Raw genomic sequence first — 12,772 nt, forward strand, 5'->3', positions numbered from 1 at the left:
TGAGTAATTGATGACAAAATGTAACATTGTGAGTGAATAACTCCCTTAATGTCCAGTGAGTGCATCTTACCTGTGTCTGAAGAGTAAACACGGAAACTCTTGTCCCAGAAACCGCACACCAGGATGTAGCGGTTATCAGCCGTCACCACAAAACACTGAGTGTTGATCTGAATGCTCTGGTCAACCAGGTCAGTGATTTGTCGTTTGTTTGTGCCTGAGTTGTTAGCTGGAAGAGACATGTTTACAGAGTTCTGAAATCAATCGACATACAAAGAATAAAATAGAAGTATCATTTAAAGCAATACAAATTCCAAAGTTTGGAGATGCTAAGATTTATGTTTTTTTGTATATAAAATGGTTCAGCGGTTACCTTCTTTAATAAAGCATGTGGATTTTGTGTCACTTTATTGCAAATATGATGATACTCCCCACATCTGCTATTAAGCAGACAAATTGATAGTCTCACAACCAACTCATACTACAGGATAAATCAAAGTTGCAGTGTCAATTTAGTTGGGATAGTCTTGGGATAGTTGGGACAGAGCAATAGAGACTTGTTATGGAAACAAATCTACTGTACAAACAGATTACTTAAATTAGTTATGAATGGGATAGAAGAAAGTATTTCAACAACAAAAAAGGTCAAACTCACCAATCAGTGAGTCCATCTCGATGGGGAGGTGATGGGCCTGCTCTAGTGAATATCCTGGAGCTCCTCGGAGACCTACACACACACAGACAATAAAAGAAATCAAAAACACACCATTCAGTACCTGGAAAAACCCTTCCTCAGTATTTTTGTCTTGTTTTTCAGTAAATATATCTAGGTAAATGTTATTAAATCAAGATACATTTACTTGAAAAGCAAAATAACATAAGTTAAAAAAAAAAAAATTAATGACTCTATGCTTAAAAACTCCACGTTAAAAAAAATCTGCCAATGGGTAAGAAAAATACATTGAATTTAAAGGAATAAAAATATTTTTCTGACCCCGTTTGGCAGACATTTTTTTTATTATTTTAAATATAAATCTGCTTAATATTGATATTAGTGCTGTCAATCGATTAAAAAAATGTAATCGCGTTAACCACAGCCCTGGACTGTGATTAATCATGATTAATCGCAAATTTAAAGTACTAGGATTAACCTGTAACGTTAAATGTGTTGAAATAAGGGAATGCATGACAAACTAGTTTAAGGAAACAGAACCTTTCACACCTCCGCCAGGTATGAGACATAATCCTTATTATTCTTTTGTTTTAATTCAGCCATTATCAGCCTTTACACTGACAATAAAACGTTTATCAAGCCACATCGCTTCAGTCCCAGTACACATTTACCCAACTATTATCAAGAGTATTTCTAAATAAATGCAACAAAACATTTTCTTGCGACCTTACATGAAGTATTATGATAAAATGCATTATGAAGAAGAATTGGACCTGTTCTGCAAGTGCATTAGAGCTAACATTAGCATCATGCTACATAAGACAATTTATGAGATTAATAGTACACTTTTACTCACTTTAAACCACCATTGAGTGTTTCTAATAACTTCCTTTTGCGATCACGTGTATACTTTGGGCGGCAGCGGTACATTATAAAATAGCCCAAAAATCCACAACCCACGGCTCTGTCATTTTTCCCGCCACTGTATATTCAAAACAGCTCAATTTGTGCGGGAAAACCGAGACCCTGGCAACACTGGTTAGCTGTACCCTTATCACATAGGAGTATACATAACTCTCTCTCTCTCTCTCAAGCTCTGCGTTCGCTTCACTTTTGTCGAGCCCGGCGCCTCATAATCACACAATCCCTGCATCCCAATGTGCATACTATACACCCTATCTACCATAAATAGTATTGAAAATTACTAATATCACATAAAATTTAGGATGGATAGTGTGCACATTGGGACGTAGGCAATGATTACCTTCCGCGCTGCCATGACGGCAAGAAGTCGGGGTCAAACCTTACCAAACAATTAATTTGCATAAAAAAATATATTAACATGTTAACATTTTTAGATTAATCGCATGCATTAACGTTGACAGCCCTAATTGATATGTATATATATATATATATATATATATATTTTTTTTTTTTTTTTTCTTCAGAAAACAAGACTTGTTATCTTATGGCACAGAATAGAAATAGAATAGAGAGTGTTAGAGGGTCAAGTTATTATTATCATTAATAAAAAGAAAACAAGTAGATATAATAGAAACAGAATAGAGAGTGCTAGTGTTAGAGGGTTAATTTTTTTTATAATAAATAAAAGAAAATAAGTAGATATAATAGAAACAGAATAGAGAGTGCTAGTGTTAAAGGGTAAAGTTGTTTTATAATAAATAGGTAGATATAGACAGCGCTAGTGTTAAAGGGTCAAGTTTTTTATAACAATTTTTTAATATTTGTACTGGAAAACAAAATAAAAATCCTCAGAAATAAAATAAACTTTTGCTGTGATACCCTCACAACAGTCTTTCCACTGACACCTGCCCGTCCGCCTCAGTCAAGTCCACTTCCTGACCCCATCCCATATGACATGAGTGCTTTATGGAGACCCACCAGTCAGATCTCCATGGTGCTTATTGATTTCTCTCCCTCTCCAATGTCAGGCAGGCCTGAGTTATAGCACTCTTGAGGCAGGCCTACAGGCACAGACCGCCATTTTGCACTCAGTGTGGCGGCCTTATTATGCTCATTATTTGGTGGGACCAACACACACTCACGGCTGGAGAGGGCTGGTCCTGCAGCTGCAGCCATTAGTAGTGTGAGAGAGCGAGATTGCCACGTTTGGTCCTGACATCACTATGTGTTGCCGTGACAGCTGGGGAGGTGTGAGGCGAAAGGAGAGGCCGTGATAGGCTAATTTAGTCCGTCGCCACGGCGCCCGACCTCTGACCCGCAGGTGAGGGGGGCTCCGGGGGAACGGCTAGTTGGGTAATGTTGTTCACACATGGCCAAGTGGTAACATGTGGAGTGTTTTTTTGTTGCCATTTTTTTGTTGATTTGCAGGTGAAATCAAGCTAGTAGCTTGTTAGTTAGTATACACAGAGATTCCCACTCACCCACGGTGTTATGCCAGCGGTTGACGGCGAAGAGTCGGCTGCAGGTGATGGTGACGACGGCGGGGAGGGTCAGGTGCGGCAGTGTGTTGGCGGCCACGTGAGTGACGGGAGAGTTGGAGGGAAACTTTAGCACCATGATGACATCCTGCTGCATCTGATCCTTAAACATGAGCGGACTCTGCGGAAGGAAACACTGTTGAACAGAGAAAGCAAAGGAAGAGAAGGATGGAAAAGAGGGGGGAGGGAGAAATAGACGAGGAGAGGTTGTTAGCAAAGAGGAAAGAGGTAAAAAAAAAAAAAAAAAAGATTTGGAAAACAGAGGATAGACTGTGTGTGGTAGTTTAGGAGGAGAGTCGGGGAGAAGATTGAGGAATACTTCTGCAAAAAAACTAATTATTTTATATATATATATAGTATATATACAATTTTATATTATATATATATATATATATATATATATATATATATAGTCTGTAAGATTTTTTAAAAATCTATTATGTCTATTATTAGGCTGCATTTATTTGATCAACAATACTATATGTCAAATATTATTACTTTAAATAATAGTTTCATCATCAAAACGTTTATACTTTTTATTAGGCTTAGCTCCAGCGGTCGCTGGATGCCTTTGTCATGAGTTATTATTACTTCTCTGAGTCCGTTTTGGATTTTCAGTGCAAGAGTGCCTCCGGCTTTGAGTATGAATGAAACATACCGTGCAGGAGAGTGTTTAGCGCTCCATAATGTTCACATCGTTTTGTTTACGAACAAGTATATAAGTATACAAATACGAATAACTATTCAAAACAATGTGACTATCTAGTCTCTTTGAATTTAAATTCAGGGTTTATTCGCACTGGCTCTTGAAAAACGTGAAAACACTTGCTGAAAAACGCGCAAGGGACGAATTTACGTTTCATTAAAAGTGGGAGGATGAAAAGAAAATCTTACTGACCCCAAAAATATAGTAAAATATATAATATAGTCTGGATAAAAATACTTTAAACTGATGTTACAGTGGTGAAAATCTACAATCTGCGATAATTTCAAAAACCTGTTTTCCTCTGATTTTGAGCATTTCATTATGGACATCTTTGGCAACAACAAACTTTGACGGTGAAACTTACATCAGTAGGCTGCACACAGTTATTTAGAAATATAAACAAGCTCTAATTATAAAACTTGTATTGACAGCATTACAACATTCACTTTGTAAACTCCAGTCTGATTGTTATGACAGATGCTTGATTGAGATGGGAATGATTAGTTTTGAAGTGTGAGGACTTATATGGCCAGTAGAGAGCACTGTTCTCTTGACACAACTATCTGAGGAGTCTGTGATGGAGTTGTGAGCTCCTGTAAGTATGGCAGGTCTGTGTGTCATGTATTTGTGTTAGGGCATGTGTGTGGCTCTGTGAAGGTTGTTGTACACAGAACCAGTGACTACCTGGAAGTAAGGAACAAACTACAAACTGGTTAAAGCCTACAGTACAATTACAAAGAGGAAATCAATGGAAATGGCCTGGATTTGTTCATGAGTGTGCGTGTGCGCGCGTGCGTGCATGTGTGTGTGTATTTTTTGGTTTTCATAACAAAACAAAAAAAAAACACGGATTCGATTTGATTTTTTGTTCTTTTTCTTTTGTTGTCTATTGTGAATATCTTTAAAAAATTTTCATTATGGTTTCATGAACCATCTAAACAAACTGATTTACTTTGGCCTTACCAACACTACATATGAGAGGAAGCAAAAAGCAAATGATTACTGTATTGCTCGGGTTGTGTGTTCAATACAACAATACATTAAAAACAGTGATTAAGCATTTTGTCCCTGGAAAAAGTTGTTTTTTACTGGAAAAAATTCTAACGCAGTTAAATTAATAGATCTGAAATTCAGTTACAATAGCACTTGCTATTTTAACACTGATCACACTGCAGACTGAGCTAAACTACACCATGGCTGCTGCAAAAGTTCTGGACATATGGATGAGAGACTGTTGTGCTGGATTTTGGGGAATGGCCTGAAGGTCAGGCGTCACTGCCCTTGTTCGAAATAATAACTTCCCTACTGTCAGGCAGAAAAAAACCCACAATAAATACGCACACACTGATTTTATTACACACTCACACACACACTGTTCTCACCAGGTGCATGGCGGAGCTACGTGGAGGATGTGGCTCGATGAGCAACTGAGATGGCGTCTGTCCAACACTTTGGATCTGAGCCTCGGTGGCCTGCAGCAAAAGAGAGAGAAAGATACAGAGGAAAGAGAGGAAGAGATAGACGGAGGGAGGGAGGAGAGAGAGAGAGAGAGAGAGGGCTGTCAGTATTGATACGCATCAAAGTGATGGGTCAATGCATTACTTGACAATGCAAGCAAACCCCCCTTCAGCCCAGCCTCGCCGTGGAGGGGTGCTTGTTGTGGTGGGGGGGTTGGTTAGTGACCATGAGTGGGTGAGTGAGTTCAAAAAACCCACCCCAAACTACCCCCAACCTGCCCCCTTCAAAGCCTGCAGAGTCATCCAAGTGTTAGTATGGAAGAGACAAGCCTTTCCTTATTAACATGCTTCAGTTAACCTTTCCCATTTCCAGGAGTAGGGCCCATGTACAACCCCCCTTCGGCAAGCAGACGTTAACCTGGACTGACGCACAGCCAGGACTGCAGCAGAACCCTCCCTCTCAGATGTTACTGTGCCCGAGACAAAGGGCAGAGAGAGCACACACACACAAACAAACACGCACACACACACAAACAAACACACACACACACACACACAGAGACTCTAAAAATATACAATAGGAACAGGACTATTAATAATAGTACTAATACTAAAGATCATAAACACGCCACACGAAAGATATTATCGTAATGTGAATTATAACATCCTTTTTTGAGTCTAAAGCACACTTATAAATCGTTATGATGTCATTTGTTTTTAGGCATTTAGAAGATGCTTTATCCAAATGAAAAACAGAACTTAATAAAGAAGCAAAAATGTCATAGTGCTGCATTATTAAGTTTGTACAGAAGCTAGAGTAGAAGTTGTATAAAATAAATGTACAAAAATAATCGTATACTATATAATAATCTTATACTCACTATATACTGTAGACAATTCTAATAATCCTTATGCACGAGTCTGTCAATGTTAATTGTCAATTTTGGCAAAAATCACTTGAATTTGGAATTAAAAATTTACAATCTGACATTTAAATTTATCAGATTTTAATGCATGTCAAAACTATCATAGTTTCCAACTCGTAGCTTCACATGAAACTGTTAAAGTTCCCCTATTATGGTTAATGAAAGGTTCATATTTTGGTTTTGGGAGTCCCCAGTAACAGGTTGACATGCATGCAAAAAACACTTTCATTGTCTTATCATTTATATTTTATTACACATTTTTTATTGCATTTATTTTTACCTTACTTGCTCAACGACTCCCAAATGATTTGTTCAACGATTAATTTTTCCAAAGCCCTCCCTTGCGTGACGCTATCCGCGGTGATTGGTCTGATTGGTCTCATTTTCATTTCATCATGACTGTAATGCCTGATAAAGCATTTGCAAGCACAGTGCTGCTTTGTGTACAGCGTTACCGGGTACATAGCTATTTTACTGCTCCAAAAGTGGCACCTAATGGCAAAGAATGAATTTGCATTTTCATTCAGACCAAAGCAAAAAGACCAACAAGTGGGTGGGCAATATGCTAATGTTTCATGTTGACGTCAGCATAAAACGCTTGGGATTTGTTTTAAAAACGACTCGTTTCAATGATTCAGAGTCGACTCTTTCTTTTGAGAGACAATAACTTTGTACACGGTGCACTTTCAGATTTAAAACTTTGCAGGATGTTTTCATTCACTTAGAGCTGTGTTACACACTGCATGAAGGGTAATTTTCAAAAATCCATAATAGGGGCACTTTAAATTCCTACACATATACATACATATATATGTATACCAGCCAAACTTTGAAGAAAGGACAGAAACCCATTCATCCTTCACTCCACACACATCCCTCATGTTATGTAACGCTGACAGACGCATGTCGCCGTATGTTGGGTCTTGATAGGCTGTGTGTTTGTGTTGTTTGTGTATGTGTGTGGAGAGTGTGCATGTGTGCCACTGTGCACGGTAGCACTGACAGACACCTACAAGCTCCCCTCGGCTGTTCTGAGGCTCTGATCCCATCAATCTTGCCTTCCCGTATGAAGCACCTCCCACAGTCTAACAGAACAGCTCTCCCTCAGCGCTCTGAAGCCTGGACGTTTGTGTCAGATCAAACATCTCCTTCATCCATGTCACCACACTGGCCAGATCTGCATGTTAAACTTGTCACATGATCTGCACTGCAAAAAATGATTTTCTCACTTTGTATGCCTTGTCTTCCAGTAAAAATATCTACAGTAAACATGCCTAAATCAAGATACACTTAAGAATACAAATAGACTTAAGATATTATGTCTTGTCTGAAAAATGTAGCAAAATTAAGTGATTTTATGCTAAAAAACAAGAAAAATATCTGCCAAAGATTAAGAAATGTAAACTTCATTCAAAGGGAAAACAACATTTTTTTAATTTTATTTTATGCAAAAAATGATAGATAGAGATGAGAGATGAGAGAGAGAGAGAGAGAGAGAGAGAAAGAAAAGAAAAGAAAATAAAAAAATATATATTTTTAAGATATATTTTTCTGACAATATCTTATGTTTTCAAGTCTTGATTTAAGAATCTATTTTTTCCCCGTTTACACGATTAGAATTGGAACCATTCTGAATTCTAAACTCTAAATTCAAAAAATTGAATGTTGCATTCACAACGTTTATATAGATTACAGTTTAAAGAAATGTGTAATATTACAAGACTTCTAACTTTCTTATTAAGAATTTTTTTTTTTCATTTTTTGTTTTCCAAAAATTTTCACTTTAAAGTTACCACTAAATAAAATATATATATATTTTCTTAATTCACATTAGTCTAAATTCATTCTCAATAAATATCATATTTCAGTTACAGAATTAAAATGGTGTGCAACTGATGTTTCACACTGACTTCAAAGTAAATTGAAATCAGTGAAACTAACCTGCAGAATTACTGTATAATCATTAGTGCAAATGAGATGAGAGGAACCAAGGGTAGTAGTTCTCACTGCAATATTTCAAATAGGAACAGATCCTTAAACTTAAACGATATCATCTTGGCCTGACCCTGGTGGCAAATTCGACACAAGCAGAGCTCTCACAACTTACCGCAATCACATTTGGTAACAATTAAATAGTCAGTCTGTGCTGCTTTACGATGCTGTCTGTCAAATAAAAATGCGCTCACATTATAGCTATTTTAGGTTCGACTCAGGAACAGGGGTCACAATGTCTGCTCAAATAATGTAATCTGATCTGAAGATCTGAGAGAAACAGGCAGCCATGTGGAAAGTATCACTATATTTCTGCCTTCCAACAGTGAGGAAAAAAACGAGGGGAAAATTCCTTCTAAAAGTACATAAATATGAATATAATTGGTCCATATCAAGAACAATATATATATATATATATATATATATATATATAGTACCGTTCAAAAGTTTGGGATCGGTTCGATTTTTTTATGTTTTAAATTTTTTAATGGAAGGAAATCTCTTATGATCTTCAAGGCTGCATTTATTTGATCAAAAATACAGTATAAATTACAGTAAATGTACAATAACCGTTTTCCATATTAATATACTTTAAAATGTAATTTATTCCTGGCAAAGCTGAGTTTTTAGCAGCCATTTCTTCAGTCTTCAGTGTCATATTCATTCTAATATGTTAACATTTCGCATTATTATCAATGTTGAAATCAGTTGCGTTGCTTAATATTTTCATGGAAACCATAATACATTTGATACAACCAAGAAGATACAAGTATTATTAAACTGAATGTAATTATATATATATATATATATATATATATATATATATATAAATCTTACTGACCCTTACTAATATATTTAAGAATTACAGATCAGTATTTTAACATCCAGAATCTAATGTCCAGAAACACATGCATTTACAGCAACTGTATCTTGTTATACATCCAATTCTGAGAGTTTATGTCTAGAGTCAAAGCTGACGCTAAGGTTATATGAGGGGCACGTCCTTTAAATGATCTCAATGTTGTCAACAGACCCACAGTGTCAACTGGTTGGAGAAAAACACTTTATTACAAACAGAAATCTGTAACCCTTAACTGGCAGCTCATTACTATAATCCACTTTAAGCCCCTGCTCTTTACAGCTGATAAGAAACACCTCTTGCATAAGCTGTAGGCTGATTGTCTCTGCCAGAAGCATAAGCTGCCTCCACGTTTAGATGGACATAAAACATCCATCATAACCTGTGACATGTCAATCACAGCTTCATCTTTGGGTCAGGATGTGCAAGTATGTCAAAGCTCTGCATGATGTTCACTAGAGAACCATTAGGATTTTTCAAGTTGTGAGTTTAGTGATGAGATGTTTAAAAAAAAGATCTAAAACATATCTAATTTTTTATGTTCATGTAGGCCTGTGTGGAATAATGTGCCTTAAGACATGTTGACACCAAGGCTGATGAGGCAAAAGCATCATTTCACAAACAAATTCTCACAACAAACTATTCACACCATATTTGATGCTAATTTGTTCTCTTAAAAATGTTCAGACTTCGATGAATCATTTGAAACATTTGGCATCCAATTAAAAAAAAAAGACTCTTTAGAAAAATTATTAAAATTAATTATTATTATTATTAATACTACTACTGCTACTACTAATAAATATTAACATCATTAACTTCAAAACGGGCACTAAAATAATAATAAAATAAATTAATTAATTAAATAATAACATTATATTAATATAAATATAAACAGACTTCAATAATATACTACAATATAATAATAATAATAATACAATCAAAATAATAATAATAAATATTATTATTATTAATATTATAAAATAAGTATAATAATTCAGACTTGGAAATAGGGAGTTTTCATCTGTTATTATAAAAAAAGAGAAAAGACAAAATATTAAAATAAATTATTATTATTATCATTAATACTACTACTACTAATAATAAATATTAACAGACTTCAAAAAGGCCCTAAAATAATAAAATGTAGACAATGTAAAAAGAAATTAAATAAATAACAATAAATTAAATAATAATCATATTAAAATAAATATAAACAGACTTAAATAAAGTACTAAATTATAATAATAATAATACAATCAATAATAATAATAAATAAGTATAATAATTCAGATTTGGAAAGAGGGCGTTTACATCTGTTATTTTAAACAGGAAACTCTGAAAAGAACAAATGCACCTTACTTTTGTCTTTTCTTACACTGACATGCTCTACTCATTTGTGAACGTATAATTAAAATGCTTATTAGTGACAGATAATAATTCCCAAGCAGTGCTATTATGTTTACATGCAATACAAATCTGAATCAAAAGATTGCTGGCATGTTCTTCATCCGTAAACGCAGTTTTTCCTGTGACACAACCCTGCCAACTAGAGTCCTGTGACTCCATCATCAACTGCTGCCATTTAGATTTGACTCTGGAATGAGTTATGGCCCTTAACTCCAGAGTTTGACATTTTAAGGCTGTAATTGCAGTGCTTAATGTCAGAGCTGTGGATGCACCTGTCACTGGAGAATGAATCAATAGCCTGAAGGTGACGGTCACATTTCTGAGCGAGATACCATGAGCTGTCCTCCCTCTCCGGTTCAGACAGAGAGACCTTAGAAACGGTAGTGAATTTAGCACACTTGAGGTCAGTAGATTTTGTCTTTGAGGTTATTCCTTTAATGTTTTGAGCACAAGGGCCACTGGTTAACTAGCAAAAACTCCTTCAAGCATTTAACAAGTCAAGTTGAGGTCAGCTTTCCTCAAGTGTCTGAATGCCAGTTGCCAGGTGCTTGGATGACATAAAAAGCAATATAGACTTTATTAATATACCGAATGGAACATAAAGGCTTCTCAAACTCCAGGACTGACAAATAAAAGACGGTTTTCTGGCTCTTCCGAGGCTAACAAACCTTGCTGTCAGCTACCATTGCTCTGTAGTGCTTGTGAAGAACACAGCCACATGAAAGAAACATAATTGCTATTGTCTGGAATGTAGAGCCGAATGATGAAAAGCAAAGCTTTCTCCATATTGTTTGATAATTAGCCCCCCTGTTCCGTGAGTGATTTGCATAGTGGTCATTTGACAAATAAAGGCAGTCCTGGAAGTGACAGTATATAAATGACTTGTTTTGCAGACAGCAGATGGTGGGTATCACAGGGAGCGGGAGAGATAGAGGGAATGAGAGCGAGAAAAAGAGGAGGAAGGGAGGGAGGAATGAGGTACATACGGCTGCAAACACGCTGCCTACCAGCTGCTGCTGTTCAACTGGAGTCATATCCACAAACACAATTAAGTCATTTTCAAAACTTCCATCAGTCAATAAAGAGTATTGTGTGGAAAATCAATAACATTGATTTACATCGTAAATGCTTGATGAATTCAATTTTAGTAAAACCATTTGGCGTGGAAACAATTTTCACTCAGGAATAAAATAAATAAAAAATACAATAAACATGGAATTTTTAAGTAGAAACCTGAAACTGTATATATATATATATATATATATATATATATATATATATACACACATACATATATATACACACACTGCCCTCCAAAAGTTTGGAAACACCCCTGGCAAAGTGTGGTTTTGGACGATATCAGCATAAATCCTTATCATTTTTTGGTGCAAATACATTAAAGTAACTTAACATTATCATTGAAGACCAGCAATAAAACATAATAATGGCAATTTATACATGTCAAAGTCAGACATGCCCCTTTGCCAGCTGTGATGCCTGGTTACTGGTTTAAACTTGGCCCAGGTTTTTAAAAGATTTTTGGGTCAGCACACCTTAATAGCTTCAACAATTGATTGCCAATTCAAAGTCAATGTCTGAATAAACTGACAGCTCGGATGCCCAGATTATGCAGAGCTGTAATAGCTGCTAATGGTGGATATTTTGATGAATCGAAAATGTCCGATTTTCCGATTTAAAACTGTTTATGTAATAAAATATGTTTTCGCAGTTTGTGTTGTCGCCTATCAGTGCAACATTATCACAAATTAAAAAGTATTCATGCCAATACTGTCCAAAACCCCACTTTTCTAGGGCGTTTCCAAACTTTTTGAGGGCAGTGTATATGTGTATGTATATATATATATATATATATATATATATATATATGTGTGTGTGTGTGTATACTGTATATATATATATATATATATATATATATATATATATATATATATATAGCAAAATACACTCTAATAATCTGTTTTATTTTCTTTTTTATTAACCATGTACAAATAATACTAAAATAATGCTCACTTGTGCACTATTTATGCTATGGACATATTATGTGGTTTATTGTGGAAAAGATTGCTACTACTTCTCTATATGATCAAATTTACAATTTTTGCCTGGTGGATGATAAAACAAGCTGAAAAAAAAGTGCATTGATGAAGGCTCAGAATAGCATATAGACTTGGCATGTGATGGTGACTTTGCAATGGGCAAAAACCACTTTCAGAAATCTGTCTGATGCCTTTAATGGCATAGACATTATCAACTGTACTAATAAGTAAAG

At 35.5% G+C, this 12,772-nt stretch overlaps 1 protein-coding gene across 2 annotated transcripts in view; it reads right to left on the reverse strand.

Annotated features, from left to right (window-relative positions):
- The window catches only part of LOC306851657 (neurobeachin-like), a gene marked incomplete at its 5' end in the record, with an annotated part of 296,026 nt that overhangs the window by 10,743 nt on the left and 272,511 nt on the right, over positions 1 to 12,772 (reverse strand). For both annotated transcript variants that reach the window (XM_079388064.1, XM_079388063.1), the window contains 4 exons: positions 71 to 226; positions 653 to 724; positions 3,076 to 3,268; positions 5,221 to 5,310. In XM_079388064.1, the coding sequence (XP_079244190.1) occupies positions 71 to 226; positions 653 to 724; positions 3,076 to 3,268; positions 5,221 to 5,310 (511 nt within the window). The remainder of the gene's footprint in view (positions 1 to 70; positions 227 to 652; positions 725 to 3,075; positions 3,269 to 5,220; positions 5,311 to 12,772) is intronic.

This window comes from Barbus barbus (assembly GCF_936440315.1).
Source record: "Barbus barbus genome assembly, chromosome: 31".
Lineage (NCBI taxonomy): Eukaryota > Metazoa > Chordata > Actinopteri > Cypriniformes > Cyprinidae > Barbus > Barbus barbus.